This window comes from Pipistrellus hanaki, assembly GCF_964339955.1.
Source record: "Pipistrellus hanaki genome assembly, chromosome: 18".
Classification (NCBI taxonomy): domain Eukaryota; kingdom Metazoa; phylum Chordata; class Mammalia; order Chiroptera; family Vespertilionidae; genus Pipistrellus; species Pipistrellus hanaki.
This window is the reverse complement of record NC_140520.1, coordinates 431,575-448,199: the sequence shown is the minus strand read 5'-3', so window position 1 is coordinate 448,199 and position 16,625 is coordinate 431,575. Positions and strand designations below refer to the sequence as shown.

General features: G+C 51.6%; 4 protein-coding genes across 4 annotated transcripts; 2 read left to right on the top strand and 2 right to left on the bottom strand.

Moving 5' to 3' along the window:
• The first annotated feature begins 3,323 nt into the window (after positions 1-3,323).
• LOC311613089 (histone H4) lies at positions 3,324-3,805 on the top strand. The gene has a single exon (XM_084866557.1). It carries the CDS (start codon positions 3,359-3,361, stop codon positions 3,668-3,670), a length of 312 nt encoding a protein of 103 aa, XP_084722683.1. The 5' UTR covers positions 3,324-3,358; the 3' UTR covers positions 3,671-3,805.
• A 3,064-nt stretch (positions 3,806-6,869) lies between these two features.
• LOC311612503 (histone H4) lies at positions 6,870-7,803 on the bottom strand. Its single transcript, XM_084865491.1, has one exon. The coding sequence runs from the start codon at positions 7,759-7,761 to the stop codon at positions 7,450-7,452; it is 312 nt and encodes a 103-aa protein (XP_084721617.1). The 5' UTR covers positions 7,762-7,803; the 3' UTR covers positions 6,870-7,449.
• Positions 7,804-11,877: 4,074 nt separating this feature from the next.
• Positions 11,878-12,486, bottom strand: LOC311612315 (histone H3.1). Its single transcript, XM_084865172.1, has one exon. It carries the CDS (start codon positions 12,454-12,456, stop codon positions 12,046-12,048), a length of 411 nt encoding a protein of 136 aa, XP_084721298.1. The 5' UTR covers positions 12,457-12,486; the 3' UTR covers positions 11,878-12,045.
• A 910-nt stretch (positions 12,487-13,396) lies between these two features.
• LOC311612268 (histone H2B type 1-C/E/F/G/I-like) lies at positions 13,397-13,953 on the top strand. Its single transcript, XM_084865117.1, has one exon. The coding sequence runs from the start codon at positions 13,460-13,462 to the stop codon at positions 13,838-13,840; it is 381 nt and encodes a 126-aa protein (XP_084721243.1). The 5' UTR covers positions 13,397-13,459; the 3' UTR covers positions 13,841-13,953.
• Positions 13,954-16,625: the final 2,672 nt, after the last annotated feature.

Sequence of the window (16,625 nt, the reverse complement as noted above, 5' to 3'; positions counted from 1 at the left end):
GAATCGGGTCCGAGAGCCTTCAGGCTTCCTTCCTGCCTTCTCTGGCGCGCCTTGCTCCGCCGCCGGCCCCCTGAAACTTTCCGGATTCCCCCAACTCTCTGGAAAACTTCTGTCACACGGAGACAACTTTCCGATTTTCCTTAAAAATATGGCTTCTCTCCGTTTCCTTTGCAAATATTTCTTGCAGAACATAGTTCTTCACATTCTTGTCTTTGCAACTCTGTGTGCATAAACGGATCTGAACTGAAATGAACCCAGAAAATCGTATTTTTCGCGAGGGCAATAGCACAGCTCGCCTGCGAGTGGTTCGCCCTGAGCCCTGGGAATTGGCAGCGGGGGGAGAGAATTCAAAGTACACGATGGACAACAACCTGTATTAGAAGAAAATGTTGGTTTGATATTTTTTAAGTATTGGAGCGACCAGTGTGTAACCTGGGTTTGATCCCATTGTTTTTGATTTAACTATTTTTAGGAGGGACGAGGGCAAGTCTGCTCTGTGCATGTGTGAGTTGTAAATAACCAGTTCTACCAGTAACTAGTCATCCATCTTCTCTTAAAAGACTGATTTTTCAGACCTAGAGTGGGCATCTGAGGTCACCCACTGTACCAACCTACCCACAGAGGCATCTCAAAGCAACAAGTGGGCAGGTAGGTCCACCTCAGTTTACCAGCCGTGAGCAGGAGAGCCCTGCGACATCACGTGTTTTCCATTCAATCTCCTTAAAATTGCAAAGGCCGTCATGACAGTCACCTTGTCCACCAGATTGGTCCCCCAGTATTTAGCATAGAGCTTTGAACATATTTCCTATATTCCGAGATAATATTCAAAACACAAAATGCATTTGACCTTTGTTAGCATTGCAAGTCAGGACCCAGATTAGAAAGAAGCGTTTCTCATTGAAATCTCTGCAGGAGCACCCTGGCTGGTTTGGCTCAGTGGATAGAGCATCGGACTGGGGACTGAAGAGTCCCAGGTTCGATTCCGGTCGGGGGCACATGCCTGGGTTGTGGGTTCGATCCCCAGTGGGGGGCCTGTGGGGGGCGTGTAGGAGGCGACTGATTGGTGACTCTCTCATCATTGAGGCTTCTATCTATTTCTATCTCTCTCTCCCCCTTTCTCTCTAAAATCAATAAAAATATATTAAAAACACAAAAGCTGGGTGGATAGAGCGTCTGCCTGCAGATTGAAGGGTCTTGGGTTCCATTCCCGTCAAAGGGCACGTACCTGGATTGCTGGCTCGATCCCTGGCCTGGCTGAGCCAGGATGGCAGGCAACCAGTAGGTGGGTCTCTCACGTGGATGTTTCTCTGTGTCTCTCCGACTCCCTTCCTGAAATTCAATGGTGGGGGCGGGGGGGGGGAGTGTGAAGATTAATAAACCACTGCATGAATTTTCTATATTTCACCCAGGGCCTTTTTACTGACAAAGTATGAACCGGACTGTCACAGCCTGAATCAGTGAGCAGAACCCGCCCACCTGAGGGGCTGAACAAACGTTCCGTCACAAGCATGACCGAATCCCACTCATCTCTCTTTGCAATACCACAAAGCGAATAGAATTCAGCAAATGGTGGATAATTATGCACCGCTTTATATTACCCACCTATTAGTCAGGTCCTGGCATCCCACCTCATGTAGAAATAAATAACCAAGAAAAGTATTGGGCCGAAACCAGTGTGGCTCAGTGGATAGAGCGTCAGCCTGTAGCTATATATTCATAGGTAACTGAAGAAATTAATTTTTAGTATTATGTAAGTTTACTTTTTAAAAAAATGTTTATTTGTTTTGTGAGAGAGAGAGGAAGGGAGAGAGAACAGGGAAACACCCATTTGTTGTTCCACGTATTTATTCATTCATTGGTTGCTTCCTGTATGTGCCCTGGCTGGGTATCTCAGTGGTAGGAGCAACATCCCATTATCCCAATAACCAAGGGTGTGGGTTTGATCCCCAGCCAGGGCCGTTTAATAACTTTAGATTTAGATAAGCACATTGGCTGGTGCCTGATGCAGGGCAGCAGGGCCTTCAGCACCTATTCTGGATTGAATGCACGTACCACCCACTCGGAGATCTTGTTAAAAAGGCCTATCTGTTCCATATAGTGGAAATGGGCCTGAAATTCTCTAAGTCTGACAACTCCCAGGTGAAGCTAATGCTGCGATCCCACAACTGCTCCGCCCATCACCAGGAGCATGGTGAGGAGCACGGTGAGGCCGGGAGTATGGGGAGGCCAGGAGCACCGTAAGGCCAGGAGCAGGAGGAGCCAGTTCAGGCTGACCCTCTCCTGAGCTCACTTTTCCCGCTCCTTGCAGAATCAATCAATGCGTCCACCTGTCAATCGATCTTGCGTCTTGTTTAGTGATTTCTCAGGGAGGAGAGGGAGGCGACCTCAGGGTGGGTCTGCAGTTGGAGGCAAGGGCCCACCTTCTGGCTGCTCTGTGGGAAGCACGGCAGAGAAGGGTGTCTGCGGTCCCTCTGTGGGCGAAGGCGGTGCCCCAGGTGACTGTGCCGATTCGTCTGTGGCACGTGGCGGCCTGTCATCTGTGCACAGAGCATCACGTCAGTTACCCTTTTACTTGGACAGGACTGCGCGGTGGTTATTAGTGTACTTTTTGTTAATCCTGTTACTTCCCAAGCTTTTATTCAACACGGCGCACTGCAGTTCTTTACAGGCACATGGACCAGTGGTCAGAGCGAGGTCAGACAAGGCCAGGATCACAGACGTGTTCTAACCCAAAAAGCGCGCTCCAAGCCTGGATTTCTCCCTTAAGGCAGGAAAAAAAAAAAGCCTTTTTTTTCCTCCACCTTTTACCGCCTCTCTACCACCTTACACTGCCCTCCCTTCCCCCGCAAGGATCATTCCTTTTCTCTGGGCAAACAGTGCTCCACAAATGGGAGCGAAGAGTGGAGATCCCAGGAACGTGGGTCCCCTCCGGGAGCTCCCCCTTAGGACGGCTGCACGCGGGGAACATCGCTGTGCCCTGCAGACGCGACGTCCCACGTGCGGCCACGGTCACTAAGATCCACGCTAACTCCATCGCCTTTAAAACTGACTTAGATCTGGCATCTCTCCCGCTTGTAGATTAGGGTGGAGTTTTCTCCTTATAAAGGCTCACAGAGGCCAGGGCACATGTACACAGCCAATCCCCCCGACTGCGCACAGCGCCGCCTGCACAGCGCCGCCTGCAGGCCACAGGAACCGGAGACTCTGCGCCCGGAGGAGCGGCAGGACCGAGGCGGGGGCGGCGCGCGTTTCCCCGCCCCCTGCGCGCTCCGCTTCCCGAGGCGCCCGCCGCGGGGCTATAAAAGGGGCAGCAGCAGGCGCTGGGGTTCAGGGTTGTGATCAGCGTTCTCTCTCCACCATGTCTGGACGCGGCAAAGGCGGGAAGGGCCTGGGCAAGGGCGGCGCCAAGCGCCACCGCAAGGTGCTGCGCGACAACATCCAGGGCATCACCAAGCCCGCCATCCGCCGCCTGGCGCGGCGCGGCGGCGTCAAGCGCATCTCCGGGCTCATCTACGAGGAGACGCGCGGGGTGCTCAAGGTGTTCCTGGAGAACGTGATCCGCGACGCCGTCACCTACACGGAGCACGCCAAGCGCAAGACGGTCACGGCCATGGACGTGGTGTACGCGCTCAAGCGCCAGGGCCGCACCCTCTACGGCTTCGGCGGCTGAGCCCGCTCCCGCCCGCCGGCTCCTGCGCAAAACCAAAGGCCCTTTTCAGGGCCGCCCACCTATTTACACGAAGGGCTGTGAGCATCCATCGAGCCTCAAGGTAACTTGTCGGTGTTGTGCTGGAGTTGAAATATGTTTATTAATTTCGGAGAGGAAGGGAAATGCCAATGATAACTATTGATCTGCCCCCTGCTCTCCCCGCACTGGCGGAGATACCCCCCCAGGCCGGGATGTGCCCTGCCCAGGAACCCCTGGTTCTTCGGTCGACTCGGCCACAAGTTTTAATCCAGTTTCCTTCGTAAAGTCGGGCGGTTTCGGTTTGGGGTGAGCCAGGCTCAAGATGGCGCCTCTCAAATGACCCCAAAGAACAAAGCAGGTCGGGGCCTTCGCGCTAGGAAACTCCCTGGAATGCAGATTGCCCTGAATGGCGGCAGGTGTCTGGTTCAATGTCACTAATTTGCCCCATTGTTTCCCCGAAGCACGGACTTTCCCGGCAGGTTCCCCTGGCCTGGCACCTGGCGTCCGGTAGGGGGCGCCCGGACCTAGCGCACCGCCCTGCAGGAAACACCACGAAAGCTGTGGGTAGAGCTAGGCTGGTAAATGCAAAAATCAGCTGCAAAAGGACAGCTAATTTCTGCCTTAGTGCAACCCCAAGGACGTGAACTCTAGCGGGACGTGGATCATTGGACACCTGGCTGCTTTGTTTCCAAACTGTTGACCATTAAACGCTCCTTCATGTGTCCAACCTACAGCCTCCCCTCCCGTAACCCTGAGCGCGCCCTTTAGGCCACCGCTGCGCCCCCTCCCACCCGCTACCTAAATCCCTTCCTCCCTGCGGACTTCCATTTGTGCCCCTTAAACCCTCCGTGAAGGCAGATGGGGGGACAGCGCCCGCCTGGGCGGGTTATGTGTTCGGAGGGTTGACCGTGGAGGCACCTTCCACTGGCAATAACGTGGCTGGACACTCAGTTGGTTGGTGAGCCTGCTCTACCCATAGGGACATGCCAGCGGTCATGGTCTCTCCCGGCTCCTCCTCCGTCTTCCCTTCGGGGTCTTGGCTGGTCTCATCAGATCCACAGAAGACAAACAGGAGAAAAACGGCTTCTATTTGTACATACAAAAGCTCCAAAGAATGTAAGCCCCAAAGGCCGCTGAGGATTGCCTGCCATCCCGAGCTGAGGAGTTGGGGGGGGGGGGGGGGGGACTCCCGGGAAGGAAAGAGCTGCCCTGACCTACACAAAGGTCACCCAGGGGTCTTAATTCTGTTAGTAACTCCCTTTCTGGGACAGGCCCGCTATCCAAATTCTTTTTTTTTTTTTAATGTTTTTATTTTTTATTTTGCTTTTTAATATATTTTTATTAAATACATTAAAGCTGCCTTCGAGACTTTTCTCAGGAAATATACCACCAAACTTACCTCCACTATAGTTCATGGCAGAGCAAAGAACTATACAGTACAAACCTGCTAGTTTGAATTCTGGGACACCATTACTATATGAAAATACAAAAACTGTCTCTTAAATATATACTGTCTTTCAATTATTTGCCCGCCATAAGTGTCTGTAGACCAACTTTACAATCATTTTTGTGAAAATTTTCAACTGAAAGTATTCAAGAACACCCAAATCATGAGTAATATATTTTTATAATATTCATTGCAAACTTATTTCTTAAATTCAAAATATCGTGGCGTGTGGAGATGGTTTTCATTTTGGATGCATGGCAGTTAACTGGTTAAAAATTTTTTATTGTTAATATTATAAATATCTCACATTCCCCCTTCCTTTACCTTCTCCTCCCAGCCCCTACCCACCCCACCCCTCTTCACCTCCCCCTGTCCATGGGCTGTGCTTATAAGTACACAAGTTCTCTGTGATAAAACAAGTTTATACTGTTTTATGTAGACAGAATTTTCCCAGATGGCGGGCAGGACTTGTGCACATGATAAGCTCCAGTGTCTGTTAAAAAAGTCGTCTCTGCCTTTGTTCTGCCTCATTTTCGTGGTATCGTTATCTGTCCTCACCTGCTTCGCTTGGCGGGTCCCTGTTCGTATAATTTTCCAAATAAACTAAATGGAATAAAGGCTATTGAGATTTAAAACCGAAAGTAAGTAGTTGTCTATAAAAAATTTTTTTCTCAAGCGTTAAATAAAAATACAACTTATCTAGTTGGCTGATGTACCAATCTGATCACATACCTTTTAAAAATCTTTATAAACATATTGTAGTGCTTGAATGGCCCACAAAAACACACCAGGAAAGAAATCTGCCTACGGAAGCGGGCAGAGTCGCCGCAGGAAAAGGAGCTGGAGGCAGTGGGGGGGCCGGAGGGCGGGGGGAGGGGGGGTCGGGGAGAACCTACGGCCGCTGGAGGGCGCTCCGCGCTCACGGACGGACGGCGAGGCCCGCGGGTTAGAGCCGGGGCCTAAGAGTCCTGGGCGGTGACTGAGGAGCTCAGCCGGGCCCACTTGTTACATAGAAACCACAGGACTCACCCCCGCGGCCCCGGCGATTGTTACTCCCGCGGGCGGCGGCAGCGCCCTCCCTCCCGGCTGCTGCTGGTTCCCAGAAATGTTTATGTAACCCGCTCCCCCCAACCTCATCCACCCCGAGCCCCACCCCGGCCCAACTGCCCCTTTCGCCGGGGGTGCGGGGCCCTGCCTGCGGGGAAAGAGCGGGGCCCGCGGCTGCCCCCCCACGGAGGGCTCCGGACGTGCAGGGCCGCCCCCACCCGCCCGGGTACTTTCTTTCCCGCCTGCGCCCCGGCGCCGCCCCGAGTCCCGCTCCCCCACGGGCCGCGGGCGCCGCCCTGTCCCCGGTCCCGGCGCACAGGCGCGGAGGCCGCCGCGGAGGGGCCGCCTTGGGGCCTGAAGCTCCTGCTGCAGGTGAAGACCCCCCGGCATCTAACACGAGGAACCGCGTCCACAGCAACACGAGCACGAGAGGGAGTGGGAGAGGGCGGCCCAGGGGAGGCAGGGCGGGTGGAGGCGGGGGACGTGGCCTCCAGGCCCGGCGCTCAGGCCGCGTCTCCGCGGGGAACGGGGGGAGGAGAGAGGACGGGGAAGGGGGAGGGGAGGCGGGAGAGGAGCTGGGAGGCCGGAGGCTGAGCGGAGGCGGGAGGGAGAGGAGGGAAAGGAAAGCGGAGGGGAGGAGGGCGTAGAACTAGGAGGGGGAAGGAGGGAGAGGGAGCTGGAAGGAGGGAGGGAGGAGCGGAACCCGCACCGCGCCGGGGAGCCCTCCTCCTCGATGCACGGAGGCCTCCAGGCTGTTAGGCGCCGATCGGAGCGCCGACCGCTGAGCCCGGAACGTGACTCTCCAGCTGCTGGGCTCGGGCTCCGGGACAGAGAACGGCCCGTTTAGACCCACCGACCCCGGAGCCCGGGGCTGGAGGGGGTGACGGCGCGATGCCGGAAGGAAGCGGGGGAGGAGGGGGCAAAGTGCGCAGACATAGCTGACGGCCCAGGTCCAACACACAATTTTATCAGTTTCTTTTTTAATGGATCAGAGCTCCTGTGGGCAGGATGCAGCACTGCCCTGGGACTCCCACCAACCAGCAGCCGGAGGGCTTCCGCGCAAACAGGCCCCGGAACACCGGGCTCGGGCAAAGGGCAGCTCCAGGGAACTGGCCCCTTAGGGACGGGGAGAGGCTCCCGTGTACCCCCTCCCGCCCGTCCCCCCAAAACAAAACACGAAAATCCGCGCTCAGCTCCTCCGAGAGGGCGTGGGCGGCCCTGAAAAGGGCCTTTGGTTTTGCGCAGGAGCCGGCGGGCGGGAGCGGGCTCAGCCGCCGAAGCCGTAGAGGGTGCGGCCCTGGCGCTTGAGCGCGTACACCACGTCCATGGCCGTGACCGTCTTGCGCTTGGCGTGCTCCGTGTAGGTGACGGCGTCGCGGATCACGTTCTCCAGGAACACCTTGAGCACCCCGCGCGTCTCCTCGTAGATGAGCCCGGAGATGCGCTTGACGCCGCCGCGCCGCGCCAGGCGGCGGATGGCGGGCTTGGTGATGCCCTGGATGTTGTCGCGCAGCACCTTGCGGTGGCGCTTGGCGCCGCCCTTGCCCAGGCCCTTCCCGCCTTTGCCGCGTCCAGACATGGCGATCGAGCGAAGTCAGAGAACTCTGTCCCCGCGCAGGCGGTGGCAGCCCCTTAAGTAGCCAGGGGGCGGCCCTCATTGGAGCAGACAGACCGGAAGAGGCGGGAAACCACCCGAGTCCCCGCCCCCGCTGCTAGGGCCCCAGGCGAGCGCGGGGGCGGTTTTCTGACTTGTAGAAAGTAAATTCTGAACAGGAGTGTCTGCCCTGCACACGAAATAAATCAGTCAGCTTAAAGGTTTGTCCATCCCACGGGAATTCTTGGAAAAGTCCCAACTGGAGGGAAACAAGCTCAAACCCCAGAAAACAAGGAGTTGGTAAAAGGTGCCGGGCAATCCCCAGCGTGGGCTTTGCAACCCACGGGCGGCCGCTCCCCGCGGTGATGGGCCTGTTGGTTACCCTGGGTCTTGGTGGCCTTCTGCACACACAGGGAAACAGTCAGCCAGCAGGTGAGCTATTGTAAGAAGCAATGCCTGGCTTACAGTTCTTTGTCAAAACTGTCGCCCAGACTTCTGTTTTTAAAACAGAATATTTGTGATACAGGTAGCACTAAAGCAAATGCAGGATTTCCAGCATACCAGGAGCATGCGCCCTGTGCTTAAACTTAAACAATCGAGCTGATCCTGTAAACAGGGAGGGGTCGCAGAGGGAAGGAATGTGGGTGCCAGGGGCTGACGCCCTGTTTAGCGTGAGACAGAGGGTGGAGGGGTGCTGCCCTTCCCTGGGAATTTCATCCAATTCCAGAAAAGCTGTTATACACAAAGTTGAAGCTAGAGAAAGAGACTGTATGCAAGTGACAGTAATAAAAGTGCAGCCATTCCTAGAGGTTTGCATCATCTTTAAAAGTTGCTGAGCTAATGCCCGAGAGCATTAAGATATAAATGACGGGGACCCTTTCCCCCTCCCTGCGTGGGAGTCCACTCTGGGAATCTCCCTCTCCCCACCCATGTGGGGGTCTGTACTTGTTTTTCAATAAATCTCCACCTTTGCTATGTTGCAATGCCCTTACAACAGGATGTTCAAAGCAAGAGATGGTCGTTACTGTGTAAAAAAAAATAAAGGAAACTTAACAGAATAAATTTGAAAATCTAATTGGCTTTATTACTCAATTCATGAGTCAGGCAGCACCCTGCTTACTGCTAACTAGAAAGTTGCTCTGAGGGGTGGTGTGGGAACCCCTTTTACGTCCCACATGATTCAGGGTTTGGGTTCAGGGTTCGGGTCTGGAGAAGGCCGCACACAAATGAAAAGAGACTAGAAAATATTTAATTTGGGAAATGGGGGCCAGGTCCAACTCTAGTGAGAGGTCTACCGCTCTGGCTTCGCCGTCCCATTTATTAAGATCGGAATTATAGGATACACCCATATGCCTTAGGCAGGAAACTCCAACAAAAGCCAATCAGTGAATTTAGGACTAACAGTGAATTTAGGGCTGCTTCAACTACAATACCAGTAATTAGCTCTGACCCTTCAGAGCAATTAAGGTTGACCTGCCCTCCGGATTCCCTATCCACAGCTCATTATTAAAACAATGATCGGTTTCCGGCAGGCTGCTACCAAAAGAAAACTTTTTATAGGAACAAGGACGGGGCAAGAGAGCTATTAACAAAAGAAAAGAAAGGATTCACCTTGGGCCCAGGCATCTTTTGTTTGGGGGAAGAGAGTGAGAGACTTTTATCATGCAGATTGCTCCTCCCTCAAAGGCAGAGGCTCCCAACCTTTCCTTGGCCACACCCTACTTAAGCATCTCTAAAATCCTAAGGCCCTCGTCCCCACACACCCTCCACACACGTATTTTTATTATTCGAAAAGTGAACCATTCACGTGGAGGAAGCCTAAAAGGCCATGGACTTGGTCTAAACCAGCTTCCAAAGAACATGGCATGCATGAAAGAGAAAAAGGAAAAAAAAAAAAAAAAAAAAGAACAAAAGGAGAGTTTGAAGTAATGAGGAAGAAATCACAAAGAAATTGTTTTTAAAAATAATATGAAGTGATATTAAAAAATAGCAAATAAATTTTTGAAACAACTGAAATTCATAAATATGTCAGAATATATATTTATATAATATATATGAGGCCCCTAGAACCATAAAAAATGCAAAAAAAAATCACTTAACTTATTCTCCAATGCCCCCCTCCCCCACACACACACACTTTGGGAACCACTGGTCTGAGCGGGTGGAGAAGGCCCACGTTAGTGATTCCCTTACTGGTGCTTCAACAAAACATTCCCCACTGGTTGATTAAAATTATGTTTTAAAGAGAGGTTGAAACTGCAGTTAGATCAGGTGTTAAATCTATTATAGGTTTGGAATCTGGTATTTTGCTTGAGCAACAACTGCATTTGTTGTCCTATAACATCATAGAGCTAGAGTGTCCCAAGCCCTAAACAGCATGGATCAACTCAGTCAAATAGCCACCAGAAGACTTGACATTACAAATATCAAACCTTGAAACTTTGTTTACTTTAGAGGTCGGAGAAGCAATATCTCCAAAATGACTTACCTACATAAATGTGTCAGTGGAGATTTTTCAGCACCCCGGAAAGGCCGTGAACTATGCCCCAGATAGGGTTGTCAGTGCAGACAGCAGGCCAGGCCTTCTCAAGGCCTTCCTCTTGCACCTCACAAAATAATCTTGCAAGGTAGAACCCCATCACCTTTCTAAAGAACAGGATGACCCTGTAAATAACATGATCATCAACAGCATGGCCCTGACTTAATTTGGGAAAAACTGTTTTGTCTTGGGTTGCTTACTCTGCAAAAACAGGATGTAGTTAATGTGCTTAAAAAGTGATCTTGCAGCCATAACCAGTGTGTCTCAGTGGATAGAGCGTCGGCCTGTGGACTGAAGGGTCGCAGGTTCGATTCCAGTCAGGGGCATGTGCCTAGGTTGCGAGCACATCCCCAGTGGGAGGTGTGCAGGAGGCAGCTGAATCGATGTTTCTCTCTCATTGATGTTTCTAGCTCTTTATCCCTCTCCCTTCCTCTCTGTAAAAAAAAAAAAAAAAAAAATCAATAAAAAAAAATATATATATATATATGTGTGTGTGTGTATATATATATATATATATATATATTAAAGGAAAAAAAAGAACCTTTGTCAGGGAACATACCAGCTAGGGCCCTGACTACCCGCCACCAGTCGCTTTTAGTTGGAAAGTTTTAATGTCAGGTCGCCCTATGTGGGTACGCCCACCTCTGCAGGCCTCCCCACTTCGTTGAGCTTGTTGGGTGTAGTCTGTGGCCCCTTTTTCCTGTTTTTTCATCCTGTAATAACCATTCTCCCCTAGAAAGATACACAGCTGTTTCCACGTTAGGGCTACTAAAAAAGTTCTTTAAAACTAAAAAGTACAGGGATTGTTTGTTCCCCCATAACTTGGCCACAACCCATTTGGTTTTAAGTTTGTATTTCCAGCCTTCCACCTTAAAATTACGATTCTTAAAGGGGTATCCGTGTCGCTATGATAACTGGTACCCTAATAACCCTTTCTACATTCACATCGTGTGGCTATGGCACTGGGAAGTTTGCTTCAAGGTAGAAACAGGTGGCACTGGGCAGCTCGATGATCCTCTGAATCCTGGGCTCTGCAGCTGAGTACTGGTTCCAGCAATAGTGTGCGGCTGTTAGAGAAACTGCAGGGAACGCCAGGTGCTGGGTTGCTGCCGGGATTTGCTTTTGCTCAAGTGCAGAGATGCTGACTGAAAAGACTCCATTGCTTACAAACCACCCGGGGCTGGGAAGTCCCATCGGCTCAAGTGCCCGACCTTACCCTGCATCGCCCAAATCCCAGCATGGCCCGAGTTACCGGACTTGCACCTGGAGGGAAAGTGGGGAGCTGTGGGCCCCCGGGGTGAGGAATTCCTGCAAAGTAAGGATTATGAAAGGACCATGGCTTCAGGCTTAAATGGCAATATTTCTCAATGAGGGTGCAGGCTGCAACGCCAATTCCTGGTCATGAGTTTAAGGGCCATTACAAGCCTCATTTGGGGGGAAAACAGCACTAAGTGAAGCCTGTAATGGCCCTTAAGCCCCACTAAGAGCACAGCCGCGCATGAGGCTGGAGCTGCTGAAACATACGAAAGACTGGATGAAGGAAAGCAGACTCAGGGAGAAGGGCAGGGGACACAGATGTAAACGGCAAGTTAGGCAGCCATAGTGCACATCCCACCTGGATGCAGTCCCGATTTGGAGAACAGACCGCTCTTCCTTACAGCTCCTCCATTGAAAGTGTGGGTGGCTCTGAAAAGAGCCTTTTGGGTCCGTGTTGGTGCGAAGGACCGAGCTCAGGCGCGCTCCCCGCGGATGCGGCGCGCGAGCTGGATGTCCTTGGGCATGATGGTGACGCGCTTGGCGTGGATGGCGCACAGGTTGGTGTCCTCGAACAGCCCCACCAGGTAGGCCTCGCACGCCTCCTGCAGCGCCATGACGGCCGAGCTCTGGAAGCGCAGGTCGGTCTTGAAGTCCTGCGCGATCTCGCGCACCAGGCGCTGGAACGGCAGCTTGCGGATCAGCAGCTCCGTGGACTTCTGGTAGCGCCGGATCTCGCGCAGCGCCACGGTGCCGGGCCGGTAGCGGTGCGGCTTCTTCACGCCGCCCGTGGCCGGCGCGCTCTTGCGGGCCGCCTTGGTGGCCAGCTGCTTGCGGGGCGCCTTCCCGCCCGTGGACTTGCGCGCGGTTTGCTTCGTGCGAGCCATGAGGACAGATAGCAAACAGTTTGCAACTGAAGCTTCTGTGGATCTCTCTCTTATAACCTCAATCTTCTCCTGATTGGTCCGAATATTCAAATTCCGCGCCACGAATTATGAGCCTTCTGATTGGCTATCGGGACTATTAAGAAAAAGGAAAGTAGCTCAGTTATCTCTTCACTGAGTTCTCCGCCCTAGACCCACCCTGTGGTGTTGATCGCTCTCCTTAGTGGGCTTTGTTGTACCTCCTTTGACAATTTCCTTAATCCCCTGGTTCTCATTTACATTTGGGAGGAGACGAAAGTGAAAGTTCCAGGGTTTCTCCACCTCGAAAACTGGGCTTTTGAGTTTGCAGTTTGGTCCTTTATTAAAGTTTCTGATTTGAAAAATGCTAGATTTCTGCAGCACAAGTGCCTTCTTTCACCATTTCTACAAACGCTGGTATTTCTTTCCTATACCTGCCAAGAAACAAAAATCCCACCGCCGTGAAAGTGAGACAGTGCTTTGAAACTTGAAGTAGCTTTAATGTTGCCGGCTTTAACCAGACCGAACTGGGAATGCCAACAGCATAATTTGGAACATATTTAATATGCAGCTGACATCTAGATGCTCTTCTCTAGCGTTAGCAACCCGGTCTCTAATTTGGTTGGAAACGATGCCGTCACGAATTTATATTACGCTTTGTCCGTTGTTTAGATCTGGATCGAGGGAGAGACAAGTTCTATAAATAGGTACGATTGATGATATTTATTTGTTTGCATTGTTATGAATAAGGAAACCTTTCTAAGGAAGGAGAAAGAAAAAGAAAAAAAGAAAAAACCCAGGTGGCTTCCTCATTAACAGGCAGTAAGATTTGAAATCCCCTTGATTGCGTTGAAGGTTTCTATTGGATGATTTCAGCCAATCAGAGACTTCCATGATTAAGTCCTTATTTGCATAGAGGCCATACAAATATAGGCCGGCCTTCAGAACCGCATTCATTCTGCTGGTTTTCTGTGGAGAACTCTGCACCATGCCCGAGCCCGCCAAATCCGCGCCCGCCGCCAAGAAAGGCTCCAAGAAGGCGGTGACCAAGGCGCAGAAGAAGGACGGCAAGAAGCGCAAGCGCAGCCGCAAGGAGAGCTACTCGGTGTACGTGTACAAGGTGCTCAAGCAGGTGCACCCCGACACCGGCATCTCGTCCAAGGCCATGGGCATCATGAACTCGTTCGTCAACGACATCTTCGAGCGCATCGCGGGCGAGGCGTCGCGCCTGGCGCACTACAACAAGCGCTCCACCATCACGTCTCGCGAGATCCAGACGGCCGTGCGCCTGCTGCTGCCCGGCGAGCTGGCCAAGCACGCCGTGTCCGAGGGCACCAAGGCCGTCACCAAGTACACCAGCTCCAAGTGAGGCGCCGAGGCCCGGCCCCCGACCCCAAAGGCTCTTTTCAGAGCCACCCACGTCTTCACATAAAAGAGCTCTAATGCAGGCACTGTTCTTACTTATAAGGAGATTCCATGTAGGTAATGTCTGGACAAATTGACTTAACATCTATAAGGCAACCTCTTAGGGCTTGTGTATTTTCTTTTGTTTTTGTTTTGTTTTGTTTTTGCTCCATTAAGATCCGGAGCAGCTTTGTGAGATGACTAGTTTCTGGCATATAAGGGATTGGGCGGGGGCTATGGACCCAAAAAAGGTCCCTAAAGAGTGCCTGGGGCTCTAGACGTGTGATAGGAACTTCACACTTTGAGATTGAAATATGTTTTACGAAAGGAGAGAAGGGAACTGAAAACAAGACAAGTAGAAGCCCTGACGTCTTTAGATTTGACAGTCTGGAACAGGCTGAGAATTAAGGCTGCTTGAGCTGTGGAACTTAAGCATGGCCTCCATTAATTAATGCACAGACAACCTGAAAGTTGGGCTTCCGGGTGATAAGGGCGAGGTGGGCTTGGTGCAGATCTGACTGCCTGGGATTCTTCCCTCTGCAGCGCTGAGTGTGGCACCTAGGAAACTGTTCACTTCCTGAGACCATACTCAGTTTCAGAAAGGGACAGATATTAGGAAGAGAGCCGTGTCCCAAGGGGCTCACCATCTCATTTGGACATTTAAGGTGATCAGACAAGGGGGTAGCGTTGCCAAAAGCGGACAAGACTTCACCTTACATTGCCTAGTTCCCTGGAGGCAGTTCTGGGAGATGGAATAAGAGAGATGACGAAGGAAGACAGCAGAGAGGGGTTAACCAAAAGAGTGGAGTGCCAATTTCGGTGTATTGGCTGTAGTGGACAGGTGGAGATTATTTGGTCCAACATGTTGGCTCTAGGAGAGATGCAGGGCCTCCCATCGCCTGGGCCCCTTCCCTCAACTCTGGATCTCCAGTCCACCGTCTCGGAGAGGGAGAGGGAAATGTAAGAGAAAGATGGGAAACAGGAAACCAAGGGTTGAAGTAGTGTGTCTGCCCATGTGCAATTTATCTGAAATGTGTTAACTTGCTCAATCTCTTTCCCCTTGTTCCTGGCTGTCCCTTTAAAATTCATTTAGTGCAATTAAGTCATGGAACGCTGGGAACTTCCATTGGTCTGTGACCCTTTCTGTTCTGTCCCTTGGAAACGGCTGGCCTGGCAGTGGGTTCTGAGGCCACCATTGCATTAAGGTGATCTCCCCACTTCAGCATTCTTCACTTGCCCTGACCAAGATGGTCGCACCAGCTGCAGCCCTCACATTCAGATTGTCTTGAAGGAAGAAAAAGGGGCAAGGGAATACCCTTACCATTTCTTTCTTTTTTTTTTTTAATATATTTTATTGATATTTTACAGAGAGGAGGAAGGGAGAGAGAGAAAGAGAGCTAGAAACGTCGATGATAGAGAAACATCGACCAGCTGCCTCTTGCACAACCCCTATTGGGGATGTGCCCGCAACTAATGTACATGCCCTTGACCGGAATCGAACCTGGGACCCTTCAGTCCGCAGACCGACGCTCTACCACTGAGCCAAACCGGTTTCGGCCATTTCTTTTTTTTTTTTTTTAACCCTGAGGGATGGTATAAGATACCATAGACCAGTGTTTCCCAAACTTCTCTCATGATGAGAATCACCTGGTGAAGTTGTTAAAACACAGATTCCTGAATCCCAACTAAGAAGTGCTAAACTAGAATTTTTGGGAACATATAGGTAAAATTGAATACTTAACTAGTGCTCTAACACAGATTTTATATACAGAGCACTAAGTTAGGTATGCAATTTTACCTATATGTTCTCAAAAATTCTAGTTTAGCACTTCTTAGTTGGAATTCAGGAATCTGTGTTTTAACAACTCCACCAGGTGATTCTCATCATGAGAGAAGTTTGGGAAACACTGCCATAGACCAAAAGTATTGGTCATACTTTGCTGCAAAGGAAGGTTGGGGGTGGGGGAAGAGAGTTAATTACTAAACAAGAAAGGAAAGTAAATTTCAGGGGACAGGACACAGGTCATGTTTAAAGGCAAAAGGGAACATTGGAGAATTCTTAAGTCTTCAGAAGGACACCTTTCCAGGACAACGTAAATCCTACCTAATAAAGAGGGAACATGCTATTTGATCATCACTCCGTCCCAAAGATGGCTGCACCCACAGCTGAGGCCAAGTTCCCATCAGGAGCCTTAACGAGCAATCAGTGGCCGTGGCCGGGAAAGATGGCAGGGCAAAGCCGAGGCAGGAAAAAAAAAAAAAAAAAAAAGCAATCCACAGGGACCTGAGGCTAGGCCCTCCTGTGCCCCCATGGGGCTTGACAGGGGACCTCGAGGTGCACCCCCAGTCCTGGGTCGGGGAAACTCAGGGTGTGCCCCTGCCCAGCGAGGCTTGATGGGAGGCCTGAGGCTGCACCCCCCTCCCAGTGCTGGGCCAGGGAACCTGTGGTGTTTGATGGAGGACCTCAAGGCTTGCCCACACCCCCCACCCCGACCTGGTCCTGGTGCTGGGCCAGGGGATCTGAGGCTACACCCCCTGCCCAGCAGGGCTTGACAAGGGTGGCACTGGGTGGGTCTGGATCTCACCTAATGTGGGGAGCCAGCTGGGTGTGGGTCTCACCCGATTTTGAGCTGAATGTGGTGGGCGGGGACTTGACTCTGGGTCCAGTGGTGAGTCCCAGACTCTGACTGGAGGAAGGCTTTTCCATACATTTTACTAATTTTCTTTCATCTCTTACACTTCTATTACAG